Here is a 22,075-nt window from a genome sequence, read left to right on the forward strand (position 1 = left end):
ACGACTTACCAGGGGTAAGTAACGGGGCTCAGGCCTCTGGCACGGAGCCTGTCCCCGCTACTCAGAAGGGAAGGGTGGAGAAGAGCAGAGCAATAATAATTGGGGACTCGATAGTTCGGGGCATAGATAGGTGGTTTTGTGGGAACGAGAGAGACTCACGTTTGGTATGTTGCCTCCCAGGTGCAAGGGTACGTGATGTCTCTGATCGTGTTTTCCGGGTCCTTAAGGGGGAGGGGGAGCAGCCTGAAGTCGTGGTCCATATTGGCACCAATGACATAGGTAGGAGGAGTGCTGAGGATGTTAGACAGGCTTTTAGGGAGCTAGGTTGGAAGCTCAGAGTTAGAACGAACAGAGTTGTTGTCTCTGGTTTGTTACCCGTGCCACGTGATAGAGAGTCGAGGAATAGGGAGAGAGAAGAGTTAAATGCGTGGCTACAGGGATGGTGCAGGAGGGAGGGATTTCGGTACTTGGATAACTGGGGTTCTTTCTGGGGAAGGTGGGACCTCTATAAACAGGATGGTCTGCACCTGAACCTGAGGGGCACCAGTATCCTTGGGGGGAGGTTTGCTAGTGCTCTTGGGGGGGGTTTAAACTAACTCTGCAGGGGCATGGGAACCCAGACTGTAGCTGTAGGGTGCAGGACCTGGAGTGTAGGGAGGTTAGGAATATGGCATCAATCTTAAAGGAGGGTGCCTGTAAACAGAAGAGTGGCTTGAAGTGTGTATACTTTAATGCCAGAAGTATACGAAATAAGGTAGGTGAACTCGCAGCGTGGGTTGGTACCTGGGACTTCGATGTTGTGGCTATTACGGAGACGTGGCTAGATCAGGGACAGGATTGGCTGTTGCAGGTTCCAGGGTTTAAATGTTTTAGTAGGGTCAGAGGTGGGGGCAAAAGAGGGGGGGGTGTGGCTTTGCTTGTCAAAGATAGTATTACAGCGGTGGAAAGGAAGATGGACGAAGATTTGCCATCTGAGGTAGTTTGGGTTGAGGTTAGGAATAGGAGAGGTGAGGTCACCCAGTTAGGAGTCTTTTACAGGCCTCCGAATAGTCCTAGAATCGTTGAAGAAAGGATTGCGAAGATGATTCAGGAGAAGAGTGACAGTAATAGGGTGATTGTTATGGGAGACTTTAACTTTCCTGATATTGATTGGGAAAGCTGTAGCTCAAGTTCGTTAGATGGGTCAGTGTTTGTGCAATGTGTGCAGGAGAGTTTCCTGACACAATATGTAGATAAGCCAACAAGAGGTGAGGCCATACTGGATTTGGTTCTGGGTAACGAACCAGACCAGGTATTAGAACTAGGGGTAGGTGAGCACTTTGGGGACAGTGACCACAATTCGGTGATTTTTACTCTAGTGATGGAGAGGGATAAGTGTGTACTACAGGGCAAGAGTTATAGCTGGGGGCAGGGAAATTATGATGCGTTGAGGCATGACTTAGGATGTGTGGATTGGAAAAGTAGATTCCAAGGCAAGAGCGTAATTGATATGTGGAACTTGTTCAAGGAGCAACTATTGAGTGTCGTTGATAAGTACGTACCTATCAGGCAGGGAGGAAAGGGTCGTGTGAGGGAGCCGTGGTTTAATAAGGAGTTGGAATCCCTTGTTAAATGGAAGAGGGCGGCCTTTGTAAAGATGAGGCGTGAAGGTTCAATAGGGGCGATTGAGAGTTATAAGGTAGCCCGGAAGGACCTGAAGAGAGAGCTAAGAGCAGCAAGGAGGGGACATGAAAGGTGCTTAGTTGGTAGGATTAGGGAAAACCCTAAGGCTTTCTATAGGTATGTTAGGAATAAAAGAATGACTAGGGAAGGAATAGGTCCAATCAAGGATAGTAATGGGAAGTTGCGTGTGGAGGCTGAAGAGATTGGGGAGGCGCTGAATGAATACTTTTCGTCAGTATTCACTCAGGAACAGGACATTGTTGTCGATATGAATACTGAGGCACGAATAAGTAGAATGGATGGCTTTGAGATATGTAGAGAAGAGGTGTTGGAAATTCTGGCAAGGGTGAAAATAGATAAGTCCCCTGGGCCTGATGGCATTTATCCCAGGATTCTCTGGGAAGCAAGGGAGGAGATTGCAGAGCCATTGGCCTTGATTTTTGTGTCCTCTTTGTCGACAGGAGTAGTGCCGGAGGACTGGAGGCTAGCAAACGTGGTTCCCTTGTTCAAGAAGGGGAGTAGGGATAATCCTAGTAACTATAGGCCAGTGAGTCTCACTTCTGTTGTGGGCAAAGTCTTAGAGAGAATTGTAAGGGATAGGATTTATGCACATCTGGATAAGAATGATGTGATCAAGGATAGTCAGCATGGTTTTGTGAAGGGCAGGTTGTGCCTCACAAACCTTATTGAATTCTTTGAGAAGGTGACTAAGGAGGTAGATGAGGGGAAAGCGGTAGATGTGGTATATATGGATTTTAGTAAGGCGTTTGATAAGGTCCCCCATGGTAGGCTACTGCAGAAAATACAGAGATATGGCATTGAGGGTGAGTTGGAGGTTTGGATTAGGAATTGGCTCTCTGGAAGAAGACAGAGGGTAGTAGTTGATGGCAAAGGTTCATCTTGGAGTGCCGTCACTAGCGGTGTTCCGCAAGGATCTGTTTTGGGACCATTGCTGTTTGTCATTTTTATAAATGACCTGGAGGAAGGGTTAGAAGGTTGGGTGAGCAAGTTTGCGGATGATACGAAAGTCGGAGGAGTTGTAGACAGTGTGGAAGGATGTGGCAGGTTACAGCGGGATATAGAGAAGCTGCAGAGCTGGGCAGAAAGGTGGCAAATGGAGTTCAATGTAGCTAAGTGTGAAGTGATTCACTTTGGTAAGAGTAATAAAAAGATGGATTACTGTGCTAATGGTAGACTACTTGGTAGTGTGGAAGAGCAGAGGGATCTTGGTGTCCATGTACACAGATCTCTGAAAGTTGCCACCCAGGTAAATAGTGCAGTGAAGAAGGCATATGGCGTACTGGCTTTTATTGGTAGAGGAATTGAGTTCCGGAGTCCTGAGGTCATGCTGCAGTTGTATAAGACTCTGGTGCGGCCGCATCTGGAATATTGTGTGCAGTTTTGGTTGCCATACTATAGGAAGGATGTGGAGGCACTGGAACGGGTGCAGAGGAAGTTTACCAGGATGTTGCCTGGTATGGTAGGAAAATCCTATGAGGAAAGGCTGAGGCACTTGGGGTTGTTTTCATTGGAGAAAAGAAGGTTTAGGGGTGATTTGATAGAGGTGTACAAGATGATTAGGGGGTTAGATAGGATTGACAGTGAGAACCTTTTTCCACGTATGGAGTCAGCTATTACAAGGGGGCATAGCTTTAAATTAAGGGGGGGTAGATATAGGACTGATGTTAGGGGTAGGTTCTTCACTCAGCGAGTCGTAAGTTCATGGAATGCCCTGCCAGTAGCAGTAGTGGACTCTCCCTCTTTATGGGTATTTAAGCGGGCATTGGATAGGTATATGGAGGATAGTGGGTTAGTGTAGGTTAGGTGGGCTTTGATCGGCGCAACATCGAGGGCTGAAGGGCCTGTACTGCTCTGTATTCTTCTATGTTCTATGTTCTTTTTATATTTTGTGTGCGCGGTAGTCTTTGGCAGTTGCTGCTGGGCACTGCAATAATGTAACATCTAATACTAACATCTTCTGAAGTGATTTATTATTTAGTCAGTCAATTTATGACTGTCCATAGCTGGAAGTAATTGTGGGCCTAAATTGCACTTTTTTCCCTTTTGCCATTAACTGGCTGAGTGAGAGTGAGGTTTCTGTTGTGCTGCCAATCTATATCACTTTGCAGAGTGGTACTGGTCTATATAACACCAACATTGTCTTTATGTGATTCCAGTTCTACATGTCATGACTTGGAGCCCACAAGAGAGCAGGCTATTCTGGACCTAGTGCTTTGCAATGAACCAGACTCTATAAAAGATCTTAAAGTCAGGGAACCCTTAGGAAGTAGCGACCATAATATGGTAGAGTTCAGTCTGAAGTTTGAAAGGGAGAAGGCAAAATCGGATGTAATGGTGTTACAGTTGAATAAAGGTAATTATGAGGGCATGAGAGGAACTGACTAAAATAGACTGGAAGCAGAGGCTAACCGGGAAGACAGTAGAGCAAAAATGGCAGGAGTTTGTAGGTATAATTGAGGACACTGTACAGAGGTTCATTCCCAAGAAAAGAAAGATTAACCGGGGAGGGATTAGACAACCTTGGCTGACAAAGGAAGTCAGGAAATGTATTAAAGAAAAAGAGAGATCCTATAAAGTGGCTAAGAACAGTGGGAAATCAGAAGATTGGGAAGGATACAAAAGCAAACAGAGGATAACAGAGTGTAATAAGAAATGAGAGGATCAAATATGAAGGTAGGCTAGCCAGTAATATTAGAAATAATAGTAGAAGTTTCTTTCAGTACATAAGAAACAAACGACAGGCAAAAGTAGACATTGGGCCACTTCAAACTGATGCAGGAAGCCGAGTGATGGGAGATAAGGAAATAGCAGGAGAACTTAACAAGTACTTTGCGTCAGTTTTCACAGTGGAAGACATGAGTAATATCCCAACAATTAAAGGGTGTCACGGGGCTGAGTTGAGTATGATTGCCATTACGAAAAAGATAGTGCTAGAAAAATTAAAAAGTCTTAAAATTGATAAATCTCCTGGCCCCGATGGGATACACCCTAGAGTTCTGAGAGAGATGGCTGAGGAAATAGCAGAGGCATTGGTTGAGATCTTTCAAGAGTCACTGGAGTCAGGAAAGGTCCCGGATGATTGGAAGATGGCTGTTGTAACCCCCTTGTTCAAGAAAGGATCAAGGCAAAAGATGGAAAATTATAGGCCAATCAGCTTAACCTCGGTTGTTGGTAAAATTCTAGAATTCTAAAATCCATCATTAAGGATGAAGTTTCTAAATTCTTGGAAGAGCAGAGTCTGATTAGAACAAGTCAACATGGATTTAGTAAAGGGAGGTCATGTAGGTTAGACCAGGGAAACCCAGTGGATCTGGTCTATCTAGACTTTCAAAAGGCCTTTGATAAGGTGCCACACGGGAGGCTGCTGAGCAAGGTGAGGGCCCATGGTGTTCGAGGTGAGCTGCTGGGATGGATTGAGGATTGGCTGTCTAACAGAAGGCAGAGAGTTGGGATAAAAGGTTCTTTTTCAGAATGGCAGCCGGTGACGAGCGGTGTCCCGCAGGGTTCGGTGCTGGGGCCACAGCTGTTCGCATTATATATTAATGATTTGGATGAGGGAACCGGGGGCATTCTAGCGAAGTTTGCCGATGATACGAAGTTAGGTGGACAGGCAGGTAATACTGAGGAAGTGGGGAGGCTACAGAAGGATCTAGACAGGTTGCGAGAGTGGTCCAGGAAATGGCTGATGGAATTTAATGTGAGCAAGTGCGAGGTCTTGCACTTTGGCAAAAAGAATAAAAGCATGGACTACTTTCTAAATGGTGAGAAAATTAATAAAGCCAAAGCACAAAGGGATCTGGGAGTGCTTGTCGAGGATTCTCTAAAGGTAAACATGCAGGTTGAGTCTGTGATTAAGAAAGCGAATGCAATGTTGTCTCTTATCTCAAGAGGGTTGGAATATAAAAGCAGAGATGTACTACTAAGACTTTATAAAGCTCTGGTTAGGCCCCATTTGGAGTACTGTGTCCAGTTTTGGTCCCCACACCTCAGGAAGGACATACTGGCACTGGAACGTGTCCAGCGGAGATTCACACGGATGATCCCTGGAATGACAGGTCTAGCATATGAGGAACGGCTGAGGATACTGGGATTGTATTCGTTGGAGTTTAGAAGATTAAGGGGAGACTTAATAGAGACGTACAAAATAATACATGGCTTGGTAAAGGTGGATGCTAGGAAATTGTTTCCGTTAGACGAGGAGACTAGGACCCGTGGACACAGCCTTAGAATTAGAGGGGGTCATTTCAGAACAGAAATGCGGAGACATTTCTTCAGCCAGAGAGTGATGGGCCTGTGGAATCCATTGCCACGGAGTGCAGTGGAAGCCGGGACGCTAAATATCTTCAAGGCCGAGATTGATAGATTCTTGTTGTCTAGAGGAATTAAGGGCTATGGGGAGAACGCTGGTAAGTGGAGCTGAAATGCGCATCAGCCATGATTGAATGGCGGAGTGGACTCGATGGGTCGAATGGCCTTACTTCCACTCCTATGTCTTATGGTCTTATGATACACTTTATAAGGTGAGTTTAATGTCTTATCAATCAGTGTTTCATACATTAAAAAAGTATGGAAATGCTTCTGCATTACTCAGGCCCTCAACCAGAATGGGAACGTGCATAAAGTGTGTTTTCATCAACACCAGGCTGAGAGTGAGAATGAAAGAGACAGAGACAGACACAGATGTGTATGTACGTATGTGAATGAGCATTAAGCATCCTCTCCAGAACCATCCTCTGTAGATCAGGCTTGACCAAGAGATTCATTTGAAACTTACATTGTTTAATTGTTGTCTTTGTACAGGACAACTATTTATCAAAAGAATAATTTTGTCCTGCTCAGTTACTCATAAATGTCCAACTTTGCTTCTACATCTGAACTCAACATCTACTTTTATATATATATAATAGCAATGTAACAGCATGATCAATTTGTTCATATCGATTGTAATTTAAAAATACCAAATCTATGTATGGATTTAATGCAGCTCATAAAGGTATATTTATTATAAGCATACAGTCTAAACTGCTTCTAATCTTATGAATGATAATCGGCTTTGAATAATGAAATTTGCCACTGAGGTGATATGCACCGAGAAGAGGGTAAAATAATATAGATTTATCAGTTGTGTTTAACTCTTGGATTGAATGTGTACTTCTGGAAACGGAGCTCAATGTGTGTCTGACTCAATCCACTCAGACAGAAGAAAGGACATTCTCCTCTCTGGCAGTGGTAACATACCTGCTGGGTGTGAGAAGCAGCTGGTCACACTTGGATTGGCCAAATATTTGCCTGGAGAAAGACAAAAGAGAGAGCTCCTGTACATCACTAGGAGTCGAGTAGGAAGACATCAAATGATCAATGCAATTTTCTGGTCATGATCATTATAATTCTTTGTTCACTTCACCCTGTTCAAAAACAGAGTTGATCCTGGTTCCACTCGAGTCTGAAGTCCTTCCAGTCTTTTTCTGTTTCCCAAATTCTAAAACATTTTACTTAGATAAAAATAAACTAACCAAAAATGCACAGCTCTACAAATGGAATGATTCCACAGTTCAATGTCCAGCTCCCAAAACACTAACTGTTGAAAAACGAATACTGAGCACGATTTCACATACTTGGAAGACATTTATCCGGTGCCTGCTATATTTATGCTTCACAGGATTATCACATTTGATTCTACTGTCTTTTATTTCAATGTCTATTCGCAACAAACAACGTGAAACAGAAGCCAAACAATGAATTCCCATAAATGTTTAGGGGATTAAAAAACACAAGAATGTCCCACAGCAGCTTCTTCCCGCTCTGACCCCCTCAGCAGGCCCACACACAGCCCGAGAAAGGCCTCTCTCTTCCCCCCCAGCCCACTCACTCCAAGTTCCGGGACCAGTTCCTGCTCCGCTCGGCCTCTTACAAACAGCCCCCGGTTCTCCCTGAACTCACCCCGAATCAATCCCGGTCTCGGAGCCCCCTCTGTGTCCCAGGCTCCCATCCCGATGTGCTGCTGGAAGGAGCCTGCTGTTCCCTCCCTTCCCTGGGCGCTGATCTCTCCATTGCGGTCTGTTTCAAACAAACCTCTTGTACTCACTGAGTAAATGTTCCTCAATGGCAGCGCTGGAGGAGGGCATCACGCATGCGCTCCTCTACTCAGGAACCATTATCGCGCATGCACTGCTTTGCTCAATGCTTCCCAGATACGAACATCAATTGGTAATTTCCCCAATTCCCTTTTCTCCCAGTTGGAACAAAGCAACTGGGGCTGTGAGGGGAATGGGTAGAGAACGTTTCAAGCTGTGATATTGCCCCCTTATGAAGCTCCAATGGAGCTCATTCCCGGGTCATGTTAACAACTCGTCCCTCTGGCTCTCTCACAATCTGGTCAGGGAGTGGAGAAGCTGATGGCCACTCGGTCCATAGCCCTGTGCTCCCCCATTCGATAACATCACGTCTGATCGAATGTTAACTGTGTTATTTAATCCTGGTGACCCTCATCCACAAATATTAATTCCTTGCCCAAAGTAACATACAGAGAGATGGAATAAGTGGAACACTCTTGCGAAGGCAGAAAATAACTGATGGAGAGAGGCTTGAATCACAGTGTCAGATCTTATTTCTGGGTCAGGAGGTCCGTCAGACCAGGTGTGCAACAACACCTCTGGGACTCGATTTAGTTTGTAGTGGATGACAGATTTTAGTGTCAGGTATGCTGCAGAAAGAAAATTGTGGTGCATTGTATGCCACAACGGGAGACCCAGCTGTTTTTGTTTATTCACTCCTGGAACGTGGATGTCGCTGGCTGAGCCTAGCATTTATTCTCCATCCCTTTGAGAAGGCGGCGGTGAGTCATTGTCCATGTGCTGCCCACAATGCCATGAACACGGAGTTCTAGGGTCTTGATCCAGTGACAGTGAAAGAAAGCGGTTTTATTTCCAAGTCAGCATGGTGAGTGCCTCCGATATCAAGGCGGTGTTCCCTGACATCAGCTGCCTTAATTCGTTTTAGATGGAAGTAGTCGCGATTTGGGAGGTTCTCCTTTTACAAATTACAAAACTCGAATCTCTTTGTCAGCGGCACAGACAGACGTCTCTCCGGCCGACAACGTGAAATCAGAATAGTGTATTGCCCTCCTGGTAACAGGATCAAGGATATCTCGGAGAGAGTGCAGGATATTCACAAAAGGGAGAGAGATCAGCCGGAGTATACATTGGAACTAACTACATAGGAAGGGGAAAGGATTAGATTCCGAAGGAAGAATAAAGAAGAGGGGCAAGAATTTAGAAAGGAGATCCTTTCGGGTAGCAATATCTAGATTACTCCCACTGCTCCGAGCGAGTGAGACTAGAAGTAGGATTATAGAGTAAGGTAATGTCCAAGTCAGGAGCTGGTGCAGGAGAGAAGGGTTCATATTTTTGGATCATTGGAATCTCTTCTGCGGAAGACATGACTTGTATAAAAAGGATAGATTGCAGCTGAATTGGAAGGGGTCTAATATACTGGCAGGGACATTTCCTGGAGCTGCTGGGGGGGGGGGGATTATACTAGTAAGGTGTGGGGGCGGGAGATAATGAGGAAAGAGATCGATCTGAGGCTGGTATAGTTGGCAAGTCAAACAGTCAGGGCAGGCAGGAACATTGCAGAGAATGATTTAGGATTCATAAATTAAACTGCGTTCATTTCAATACAAAAGGCCTAACAGGGAAGAAGGGTGATCTCAGGACATGGTTAGGAAAATGGGATTGGTCTTGGGATATCATAGTAATTACAAAGACAAGGTTCGGGGATGGACACAATTGCAGTTTAATGTTCCAGGAATCAAAGGATGGACGGAGGCGGGCAACAAGAGAAAATGGGGAGTGACGTGTTTGGTAAGAGATAAGATTACAGATATACTTAAGGAGGATTTTCCTGGGAATTATTTGGGTGGAACTGAGAAATAAGAAAGGGTTTGATCACCTTATTGGGATTGGACTGTAGACACCCCAACAGTCATCAGGAAATGAGAAACAAATTTGTAAGGAGATCTTAGATCTGCAGAAATACTGGTGTGGTTATGGTGAGGGATTTTAACATTCCAAACATAGATTGGGACTGCAATTTTGTTCATGGTTTCAACAGAGAGGAATTCCTTAAGTGTGTACAAGAAAATTTTTTGATTCAGTATGTGAATGTACCTTTTAGCCAAGGTGCAAAACTTGACCTACACTTGGGGTACATTGATGTGGCAGTGGGGGAGCATTTTGGGGCCAGTGACCATAATTTAAAACTGTTATTGAAAAGGATAAACCAGATCTTAAAGTTAAATTTCTAATTTGGAGGAAGGCCAATTTTGAGAGTATTATGCAAGAACATTCAAAAGTTGAGAGACGGCAGATATTCACAGGCAAAGGGATGGCCAGAAAATGGGAAACCTTCAAAAATGAGAAAACGAGGGTCCAGAGATAGTGTGTTCCTGTTAGACTGAAAGGCATGACTGGTAAATGTAGGAAATGCTGGATGAGAAAAGAAGTTGAGGTTTTGGTCCGAATGAGAAGGAAGCATATATTAGTTAAATACAGCAGAGGTTGACAGCAATAGGGAAAAACTTAAGATGGAAATCAGGAGGGCAAAAATGGGACATAAGATACCTTTGGCAAATATTGTTAAGGAGAATTTAAACAGATTTTATAAATACATGAAGGACAAAAGGGCCGAGCAAAGATTAACAGGGCAGCCTATGCGTGGAACACCAGGAAATGTGGGAGATACTAAGCAAGTTCTTACTGAGGAGAAGGAACTGGAAGATGTAGAATGTGGGAAATAGATGGTGACATCTTGAAAAATGTTCATAATACAGAGGAGGTGCTGCTGGATGTTTTTAAGCATAAAAGATGGATAAAGCACGGGCACCTGATCAGGTGTACCCTGGAACACGGTGATAAGCGAGGGAAGTGATTGTTGGGCCCTTTGCTGAGATATTTGTATCATCGATAGTCACAGTTGAGGTGCAAAAAGACTGGAGGTTGGCTAACGTAGTACCACTGTTTAAGAAAGGTGGTAAGGCAAAGCCAGGGAACTATTGAACAGTGAGTGTAACATCAACAGTAGGCACACAGTCGAGGGGATTGTGAGAGCCAGGATTTACATCTTTTTGAAAGGCCAGGATTATTTTAGGGGTAGTCAACACAGCTTTCTGCGTGGGAAGTCATGTATCATTAACTCAACTGAGTTTTTTTTAAATTGGTGAGGAAGAGGACTGATGAGGGCAAAGTGGTGGATGTGATCTGTATGGCCTTTAGTCAGGCGTTTGACAAGTTTCCCCATGGGAAGTTGATTAGCAAGATTAGATCACATGGAATACAGGGAGAACTCGCCATTTGGATACAGAACTTGTTCGAAGGTAGAAGACAAAGGGTGGTGGTGGAGGGATGCTTTTCAGACTGGAGGCCTGTGACAAGTGATGTGCTGCAAGGATCACTGCTGGGTCCACTGCTTTTCATCATTTTTATAAATGATTTTAGTTCAAAAAATGACAACACCAGGTTATAATCCAACAGGTTTATTTGGAAGTTCAAGCTTTCAGAGTGTTGCTCCTCTGTCAGGTATCGATGCTCTGAAAGCTTGTACTTCCAAATAAACCTCGGAGTATAACCTGGTGTTGTGTCATTTTTAACTTTGCATACCTCGGTTCAACACCAGCCCCTCCACATTATTATGAATGATTTTGGATGTGAAGGTGCACCTATTGTTAATAAGTTTGCAGATTACACAAAAATTGGAGGTGTAGTCGCCTGCAAAGAGGGCTACATCCGAATACAGCAGAATCTCGATCAGATGGGCCACTGGACCCAGGAGTGGCATATTGAGTTCAATTTAAATCAATATGAGGTGCTGCAATTTGGAAAGACAAATCAGGGCAGGATTTATGCACTTAATATTAAGGTCCTGTGGAATGTTGCTGAATTAAGAGACGTTGGAATGCAGATTCATTGTTGCTTGAAAGTGGAGTTATAGTTAGATAGGATAGCAAAGAAGGCATTTGATATGTTTTCCTTTACTGGTCAGAGCTTTGAGTATGTGACTTAGGAGAACATGTTGTGGGTGTACAGAACATTGGTTATGCCACTTTTGGAATATTATGTGCAATTCTGGTTTCTCTCCTATGGAAAGGATGATGTGAAACTTGAAACAGCTATTCAAGATAGTTTTTGGTCCAAAGAAAAGGCCTACAATTTGGGAAGAAATATAGTGAAAGACATGAAGGCTGCAAACAGATCTAAATTCAGCCAATGGCAGGGAAAAGGGATTTGACTAACAAAGAGCAAATGAAGAAAACAGTAATGTTGCAGAGGAGGGGAGCGACACTGTCACACACCTCATTCTGGAATGTGCCTATGCAGAAGAAGTCTGGAGAGGAATCCAGTGGTGTTCATCCCGAGCAGCGCCGTGACACGGGATTCTGTGCTCTATGGTCTGTTCCCCGGGACGCACGCCGAGACGAACATCAACTGTGCCTGGAGGATCATCAACTCGGTGAAGGACACTCTCTGGGCGGTCCGAAACCTGTTGATCTTCCAGCTGAAGGAGTTGACCCCCGACTGAGTGTTTTTTTTATTTCAAAATATACTTTATTCATAGAAATAAATCTTTGGTACCTGTACAATTTGTCATGTCGTTCATAGACATATACATTGCATGTCTTAACATTATAAGAACAGATTGAATTAATCGAATTTACAGTCTTCCTATTTACAATTCCCTTTATTAACCATCCAGTCTCTTATTATTTAGCTGTGGCTTCAGCGGAACCCACCCAGTGAGTGGGTGCCCTGTTATACGATAGCAAAGGAACCTTCTTTAATCCCCAGTTTATGGGGTTACCATTGTCCATTTGACTGTCCTGTCTCTGGGGTAGCTGTCTGTACCCCCATGGTGAGCACGAACTGCTGGACCTTCGCTGGGCTGAGGTAGCTATCCAGCTCCTCACTGGGGTCATTTACCCACTCTGGTATCATTGAGCCAAGGCAAGGGTTTGCACCATCCAGTTCTGTGTCTGACAATGGGACTGTCAGAGGATCACAGCTTTCAGTTACCTGTAGTTGTGGGGCAGTAGGTACCCCCTGGTTCTGGGTGGAGGCTGGACTTCGGGGGGTCCGTTGTTTCCTGGTTGGGAGGAAATGCCCTCCTCTTTATCTACGGCACTCTTCTTCTGGTGGTGATGATCTTCTTTGCGCCCGTCTTCCCCATCCGAAGAGCCAGCTGTCTCTCCCTCGTGCAGCTGTCTTTTTCCCCTTTGCTGGGAGGCTTAGGGGGCCTGGCAGGATTTTCTCTTCCTGTTTTTAACAGGTATCCACTCTTCTGCCTTCTCGATTACCTCCTCCTCCATTGTTTCCATCTGCCCAGCTAGAGCTAGGATCAGCTGCTCCCTCCTCCACTCCAACCTGTTCTTCTTTCTGGGTACCACCAGTCTCCGTTTCCCTGCTGTCTGGGTGGACCTTGCTGGTCTTTGGGGGTCCACGGCTCACGTTGCCACCTCCAGCCATTTGTGCTTAAGTGGGGCCCCCACATCTTGGGCAGGTATTGTGCATGTGGCCCGCCTCTCCGCACAGGTTGCAGCTCTTTGCTTCCTGACAGTCCTTAGTCAGGTGACCCTCCTGTTTGCAATTCCTGCAGATGTTCACCTTGCAATCTGCCACCACGTGTCCCGACTTCCCACAGGTTCGGCACACTTTCCGCTGCCCTGCACATGTCAGGTAGCCTCTGCTCCCTCCAATTGCGAAGCTCGAGGGTGGGTGGATATTGTTCCCATTATCGTCGGCCCTCAGATTTACCCTGACCTGCCGCTTACTGGTCCAGATCCCAAAGGGGTCAAAACCATCAGTGGCTTCTCCCTCAACTTGGACGTACCTTCCCAGGAAGGTCAGGACATCAGCCGCTGGAAAATAGGGGTTGTACATATGGATTGTAACAACCCGATTCCTCTGTGCAGGAAGCACACACAATGGGGTGGCCGACAAGATGGAGAACAGCGGCTCCCCTTCCTTCTCCTTGAAGACCTTCAGGAGCTGTTCGCACTGCTTCACACTTCTGAAGGTCACATTGTGGGATATAGGTAAATTAATGTCACTTCTGCAATTCTGAAATTCCATTTTACAAAGTAAAATGAACTCACACCAGTGTGTAATTGTTTTAGCCACGAGCTGAGTCAACAAGAATGGAAACGATGTGGAGGAAATATATAATTGTTTTTGTATTCGCTAAAACTGTATGTCAGAATGAAATGTGACTGCAAAACAATGGTAGACATTACGGGCAAGTAGATAAGATGTTGTGAGGGGATGAAGTTAAGCTAGATACGCCTGTACAAACAGTAGGTATAAACATCTGTTTCCCACTTTTACAGAGGCAGAGGAACAAACCCCTATTAAAAGGGTCAGAGGGATCAGAACGGCCTCGGGAAAGGCACAGATAAAGGGGGTAGATAATGATGAAGAAAGAACATGCCTAACAATGACCTACAGCAGGATGAGGTCAAACAGCCTTGTGAGGCCAGAAATAAGCATTTTGTCACAGACAAGGCCAGATAAGGCAAGAGATAAAAACGGGTAATGGGGGCCGGTCTTAGGGAAGTGGAAGATGTAAGCAGGGGAGGGAGCAGTGTAAAACAAAATAAATCAAATTATATAAATGTTGTGTATGAATTGAATTTGGTGTGTATGTCCTCTGCCTTATAGACACTAGACATCACACCCACTTGCAAGTGTAAAATAAATGACACTACTGATTCAGATCTTGTCTCGGACTGAAATTATTGAAGTGAGTGGGCTTTGTTTCTCACAACATCAAAGTAGCCTGCCCGAGGGAAATCCTACAGGCAGTACACGTCCTTTTTTTATTTCAAAATATACTTTATTCATAGAAATAAATCTTTGGTACTTGTACAATTTGCCATGTCGTTCATAGATATATACATTGTATGTCTTAACATTACAAAGAACAGATTGAATTAATCGAATTTACAGTTATTCTATTTACAGTTCCCTTTATTAACCATCCAGGCTCTTAGTATTTAGCTGTGGCTTCAGCGGAACCCACCTACTGAGTGGGTGCCCTGTTATATGAAAGCAAAGGAAACTTCTTTAACCCCCAGTTTATTGGGTTACCATTGTCCATTTGACTGTCCTGTCTCTGGGGTAGCTGTCTACATCCCCATGGTGAGCACGAACTGCTGAACCTTTGCTGGGCTGAGGTAGCTATCCAGCTCCTCACTGGGGTCATTTACCCACTCTGGTGTCATTGAGCCAAGGCAAGGTTCTGTGTCTGACAATGGGACTGTCAGAGGATCACAGCTCTCGGTTGCCTGTAGTTGTGGGGCAGTGGGTACCCCCTGGTTCTCCCTGGGTGGAGGGTGGACTTCGGGGGGTCCGTTGTTTCCTGGTTGGGAGGAAATGCCCTCCTCTTTACCTACGGCGCTCTGTCTCTTCTTCTGGTGGTGATGTTCTTCTTTGCGCCTGTCTTCCCCATCCGAAGAGCCAGCTGTCTCTCCCTCATGCAGCTGTCTTTTCCCCCTTGACTGGGAGGCTTTGGGGGCCTGGCAGGATTTTGTCTTCCTGTTTTTTTTAAAAGGTATCCACTCCTCTGCCTGCTTGATTACCTCCTCCTCCATTTCTTCCATCTGCCCAGCTAGAGCTAAGATCAGCTGCTGTGTCTCTCCGCTGGCTGCTGCCTCCTCCACTCCAGCCTGTTCTTCTTTCTGGGTGCCACCAGACTCCGTTTCCCTGCTGTCCGGGTGGATCTTACTGGTCTTTGGGGGTCCACGGCTCACATTGCCACCTCCAGCCATCTGTGCGTAAGTGGGGCCCCCCCATCTTGGGCAGGTCTTCTACATGTGGCACAGGTTGCAGCTCTTTTCTTCCTGGCAGTCCTTAGTCAATTGACCCTCCTGTTTGCAGTTCCTGCAGATGGTCACCTTGCAATCCGCCGCCACGTGTCCCAACTTCCTGCAGGTTCAGCACACTTTCGGCTGCCCTGCATCTGTCAGGTAGCCTCTGCTCCCTCCCATTACGAAGCTCGAGTTTGGGTGGAGGATGTTCCCATTGTCATTGGTCCTCAGAGTTACCCTGACCTGCCGCTTACTAGTCCAGCTCCCAAAGGGGTTGATCACATCAGTGGCTTTTCCCTCAACTTGGACGTACCTTCCCAGGAAGGTCACGACATCAGCCACTAGAACATAGGGGTTGTACATATGAATTGTAAAAACCCAGTTCTTCTGTGCAGGAAGCACACACAATGGGGTCGCCGACAAGATGGAGAACAGCGGCTCCCCTTCCTTCTTCTTGAAGACCTGCAGGAGCTGTTTGCACTGCTTCACACTTCTGAAGGTCACATCAAAGTAGCCTGCCCCAGTGAAATCCTACAGCCAGTACACTTTTTTTTATTTCAAAATATACTTTATTCATGTAAATAAATCTCTGGTACTTGTACAATTTTTCCATGTTGTTCATAGTTATATACATTGCATGTCTTAACATTACAAAGAACAAATTGAATTAATCGAATTCACAGTTATTATATTAATAGTTACCTTTATTAACTATCCAGAAATCCTACAGGCTGTACACGTCCGCTGCGGCAAACCCAACATTATTTTGTTAATAGACAGCATGCGATCGACCGGTGTACGACCTTCTTCACAGTCACCCTGACTGTGTTTCGAACTCCCTGTCCAGGGCTGCGGGCAGCTGTTGAGGCCATAGCTCTTGAGGTTGGCTGGTCCCTGAATTGGCGTTAGGTCGAAGCCAGCGTGAAGATCCACCAAGAGTAGGTCAGTACAACCAAATGATCCTCCAACGTCCAATCACGATCCAGCGATGATATCCACTAGCTCTGATAATCGCAACTCGACACGTGTCCTGATAAGAACAGACACTTGATCTTAGCCAAAAGGCCGAGAAGTGACCCCGACTGAGTGTTGCAGACTGGCACATTCCAATGTCCAGGACTATGTGTTGAGGGACGCGCTGAAGCTTGGGGCAGCTACCACCAGGGCGCGGTGGGGAAAGACCACCGTGTAACATCTGCCTAAGAAGAACAGGGGGCCCACGCAATCATTTGGGCTCCGCTGACGCCTCAGCTAAATGTATGGATATATGATTGATAAACGTACAGACTTGTATATATGCATGATAAATTCTGATCTCTGTATGCAAATGTTTACATATATTTGGCGTGACCAACTATACAGACCATCATGTTATTTTATGAATAAAGTATATTTTTGAAATTTAAAAAAACATAGCGACAGTGCAGCCGCCGAAACGGCTCCTCCACCAAAACCAAGACTCCCAAGAAGAAGGCGACGGCTCCCAGGGAAAAAAAAACACCCGGTCCCGGGTTGGGCGAACTGATTCTGAAGGTTGTCGGCGATATCAAGGATCACAAAGGGACGTCTCTGTCCGCTATAAAGAAGGGGCTGGAGAGAAGCGGGATCGATGTGGGAAAGCGAAAGGCACAGATCAAGATGAGTATCAGGAGGTGCCTGGCGAACGGCTCCCTTGTTCTGGTCAAGGGCCAGGGCGTCTCCGGCTCCTTCAAACTCCCAAAGAATCCAGTCAAGGCAAAAGCGGGAAAGAATGAAGAAATCACTGACCAGGAAGCTGAGAGCGAAGAAATCCCCAGCCAAGAAAGCGAGCGGCAAGAAGACGGCACCGCCAAAGAAAGCGGTGAGCAAAGCAGCGCCAAAGAAACGGACTCTCGTGAAGAAGGTGAAAAAGGCCAAGGGCTCTAAAGCCCCCAAACCCCTCAGCAAACCGGCTAAAGGCAAGGCCAAGCCCAAAGCGAAAGTGACCAAGACAGCAGCAAAGAAATGAACCAGTCGGTGTAACATATAACCATCTGAACCCAAAGGCTCTTATCAGAGTTACCCACATGTCTCAGATAAAAGCTGAGCCCGGATCCAATGTTTCCGTCCCGGCGCCGAGCTTAGATATTAATTGATTGATTAATTATTAATTAATTATCATTTATTTTATTATTTAATCTGAATAAACCAAATACACACTCATACCCCTTTGATGAGAAGGGCAGTGCTTGTCACTGGCCACTCGGGTGTTTTCCTATCTTCCTGGTGGTGGAAATTGAATAAAGATTTGTGCACTTTGTGTCTTTCACTGTGTCTCACATCTGCACACACACACACCATGGGTGCTGGGGAAAAAAATAAGCACTACCGCACTTAGGCGGTAGTGTGGGGGTTAAAAAAATTAAAAAAAGAAAAAAAAAAGAGAAAAAAACAGGAAAAAAAGAAGAAAAAAAAATGAAACAGGGGAGTCTCACTGTGTCTCACAATAAAAAAAAGAAAAAAAAATACACTCATGCCATGGTTTACGAGAGCGGAGACCTGTGAATGAGGAAGATATCACATCGGGAAGGTTTATTGATCTCCATCTTGTTATTTCACTTCGCGACTTATAAGTCTACCGAGTCACGAATGTGAGACATTGCAGTATTTGTATTTCACTGACCCGTTCAGGAATGTTACTTTGTTCAGTTTTGATTCTGAGACCCTGCGGATGTTTTCATGGCACGTTCCTTCCATCTGCCTGTTACAGACAGTTCGGGCAGCAATTCCACATTGTCTTCGGGCTAATTACAATCTGGGGGTAATGAAAAAAACACATAAAGTGAGATTCTGTCCTTTTATCGGTGTACACTGCATTAGCTTTTAAGCTGTTTAAATTGGCGGGGTTGTTTAGATTGATTCACGGCCGGTACAAGTTCGGTTGTTCAGTTTGTCTGGGCTGTTTTAAACCCTGCCTTTCCTCCTGCCTGTTAAAGACAGATCAGGCAATGATCCTGCCTCCTGTCCGCGCTGAGAGTTAATTAGGTTTTAAATAATTACTAAAAAAAGTTTTATCTTAGTTGCAGACGGATGGTGTTTTGCGTTTGAATGTTTAATTTAATTTCAGGGTTTGTCAGAGTGAATTCGGCGGGCATTTTCAAACTGACCAACTGTCATTTCACGTTACCCAATCAGCCTCCAACAATCCTTTTCCTGTCTTTCCTGTCCCTTCCGGAGCTGTTTCTCTGTGGGTTGAGGGACAGGGCTGTATCCAATCCCAGCTCTAGGGCGGGCTCTCCATTCCCTTAAACAGGCAGCACCGCAGCAGCCTTAGCATTGACAGCAGCAGTCTGTGTGTGTGTTACAGAGAGTTGGAGAGAATGGCCCGAACCAAGCAGACAGCGCGTAAATCCACCGGAGGGAAAGCTCCCCGCAAGCAGCTGGCGACCAAAGCGGCCCGCAAGAGCGCTCCGGCCACGGGCGGAGTGAAGAAGCCTCATCGCTACAGGCCCGGCACGGTGGCTCTGCGGGAGATCCGCCGCTACCAGAAATCCACCGAGCTGCTGATCCGCAAACTGCCCTTCCAGCGGCTGGTGCGAGAGATCGCTCAGGACTTCAAGACCGACCTGCGCTTCCAGAGCTCGGCGGTGATGGCCCTGCAGGAGGCCAGCGAGGCTTACCTGGTGGGACTGTTTGAGGACACCAACCTGTGCGCCATCCACGCCAAGCGGGTCACCATCATGCCCAAAGACATCCAGCTGGCCCGCCGGATCCGCGGGGAGCGCGCCTAAACGGAGCCTGGCCGGCCCTGCACATTCAGAGAGAGTGGGAAACATTAATGTTTTAATTATAAAACAATGAAGTAAATAGGGATTGAGTAAATCATTGATTTGGAGTCAGTCCGCCACAATGAAGATACAGTGGCCGAGGTCTTTGGTGATCGCAATTTATTATGATACGATATTTGTAATTTCACTACGCAATTAGGAATTCCCCCAACAAAAGCCCTCTCTCATTGTTTATCGTGGTGTTAACATGGCTTGTACTTGTGGAGAAGGCGTGGGCGAAGATTTGGCGCCAAGAGATCAACCGTTTTTATTACGAATTGAAACTCCCGCCAAAATGCCAGAGGAGAAAGCGTGAATTCCTATTCGGTGATTTGTTTTTGCCATTTACAAAAATAAAGTCCAAACAATCATAATTTCCTTTCCTAATTTACATCTGAAAAAAAAGACTCACCAGTGAGTCAATTTTTCGAGACACAGTCGTTTTATTGCGAAAGCGTGCATATTAAACACCAGTGAGTGGGGAGTTATTCCCATTCAGCGGCATTGAAAAGAGTACATACTGCAATGTAATTTGTACATCATATATTAAGGTAGTGGAGTATTCCGGATTAAATCCCCTCTCTCCTATTTGTCTCCCTTGGCGTTCCCACCAGCTGTAACTATATGATCATTGTTAAAAATCACACAACACCGGGATATTTACCAACAGGTTTAATTGGAAGCACTAACTTTCGGAGCGCCGCTCCTTTATCAGGTGGTTGTCATGAAGGAGCGTCGCTCCGAAAGCTAGTGATTTCAATTAAACCTGTTGGACTATATTCTGGTGTTGTGTGATTTTTTTTTTAGCTTTGTTCACCCCAGTCCAACACCGGCATCTCCAAATCATGACTACTATATGGTCATTGCTTACACCCCAACCGGGGCTTGTAGCTCCTGGAATAATCAAACAGGGAATAATTTGAGCAAATAGCAGCAAACAGAAAGAAGATTCACTGATTCCCAAGAGAGGGCACGTTCTCTTCTCTCGAAGCCAACGCCAAATCATCAATAGCTTTCTTTCCAATTTGAAAAGCCCGCCGGTTCACAAATAAGGAAGTGTGTTTTGCATAAAAGAATGATGTATAAGAAAGGAGGACGTTTTTCAGAGGAGAAATCACCAATACCTTGTTAATTAGGTTACAAATGTATACTTCAGACAATCTTTCTCGCTCATTCATTTGCCGAACCGCATTTGTTTCTTTCTATCTTTTTTAAAAAAAATATATTTTCTGGACCTGAAGAATTGGCAGAAACAAAAACAAGCGTCAACAATTGCAATCTGCAATTATCTCTTCATTTCACATTTCAAAAGCATCCCGATATGTTAATGAAACATCTCATACCTTCTCTCACGGAGTAAACCACAGTCACGGAGAATGTTCGTGGCTGCCAGAGAATTAAGTCAAATTGGCACGCAAGAGTAGAAAGTGATTAGTACAGATTAAGGACTTTACCTCTCACTGCCACACAGTAGAAACTGACTAAACTGCTCTCACATATTCACATTGCAGAGGCTGACAGGGAGAGAATGGGAGTTACACATATACTCTCATTGCTGAAAACAGGGCAGGACTTACATAGTTAATGGTAGGACACTGGCGAGTGTTGCCAAACAATAAGACCTACAGGTGCATATGAATAGCTGGTTGAAAGGCTGTGGAAAGATAAAAGATTGTGGAAAAAAGGTATTTGGCATGCTTGCTTTCTTTGGTAAGCATATCGAGTTTAGGAGCTGGGATATCGAGTTGGGGCTGCACAGGACATTGGTTAGGGCACTTTTAGCGGACTGCATACAATTCTGGTCACGCGGCTATTGGAAAAATGTTGTTAGTATTAAGAGGGTGCAAACAATATTGACAGAGATGTTACCAGGTCTGGAGGGTTTGAACTATCAGGAGAGGCTGAATACGCTGGGGCATTTTTTTTCTGTGGAGGATCGGAAGCTGAGGGTGATTTTTACAACTGCTTATAAAATCATAAGGGGCATCGGTAGAATGAAAAGCCAAGGTCTTTCTCCTCGAGTGGGGGAGCATAGAGAGCATAGGTTTAAGGTGAGAGGGCAAAGATTTAAAATGACCTAAGGGACAACCTTTCATGCAGGGGGTGATGTCCATATGGAATGAGCTTCCAGAGGAAGTGATGAAGGTTGGGAACAATTACAACGTTTAAAATTGCATGAACAGGAAGGATATGAAGGGATATGTGCCAAATGCTAGCAAATGAGATTTGGTCAGTTTTGGGTATCTGCTTAGAGTGGAGCAGTTGAATCAAAGGCTGTATGATAACTAGATTCTCACATATACACTACAAAAGCTTGACATGTGGTGTATGATAAATGCAATTACATAGTAATAAACCAGAGGCTGACAGGTACAGATTAATAACTACACTCTGAGATACGCAGAGTAAAAGCTGACACGATATTCCTGATGAAGGGTTTTTGCCCGAAACATCGATTTTCCTGCTCTAATGCTGCCTGACCTGTTGTGCTTTTCCAGCACCACTCTAAACTAGACACAGATATACTCATACAGCACAGAAAAGCCCTTCAGCCATCGAGTCTGCACCCACAATAGCTACCACTGAAGGGGTGCTAATTTCCTTCACTTGTCCCATGTCCTTAAATATTATGAAAATTGAAGTGCTCATCCAAATACCTTTTAAAGGTTAAGGATTCTGGCCTCTACTTCCTTCCCAGGCAGTGTCTTCCAGATTCCCACCACTTGCTGAGTGAAAAAGATTTTTCTGAAAT

The 22,075-nt window shown here is 45.1% G+C and overlaps 2 protein-coding genes across 2 annotated transcripts in view; both read left to right on the forward strand.

Moving 5' to 3' along the window:
* LOC140470706 (histone H3) overlaps positions 1-22,075 on the forward strand; it is a 375,678-nt gene that overhangs the window by 236,896 nt on the left and 116,707 nt on the right. The gene's annotated exons all lie outside the window — the stretch shown is intronic.
* LOC140470986 (histone H3) lies at positions 18,072-19,697 on the forward strand. The gene is made up of 2 exons (XM_072566901.1): positions 18,072-18,147; positions 18,864-19,697. The coding sequence occupies exon 2, from the start codon at positions 18,877-18,879 to the stop codon at positions 19,285-19,287; it is 411 nt and encodes a 136-aa protein (XP_072423002.1). The 5' UTR covers positions 18,072-18,147; positions 18,864-18,876; the 3' UTR covers positions 19,288-19,697.

The sequence above is a fragment of the Chiloscyllium punctatum genome, chromosome 52, assembly GCF_047496795.1.
Source record: "Chiloscyllium punctatum isolate Juve2018m chromosome 52, sChiPun1.3, whole genome shotgun sequence".
Taxonomy (NCBI): Eukaryota; Metazoa; Chordata; class Chondrichthyes; order Orectolobiformes; family Hemiscylliidae; genus Chiloscyllium; species Chiloscyllium punctatum.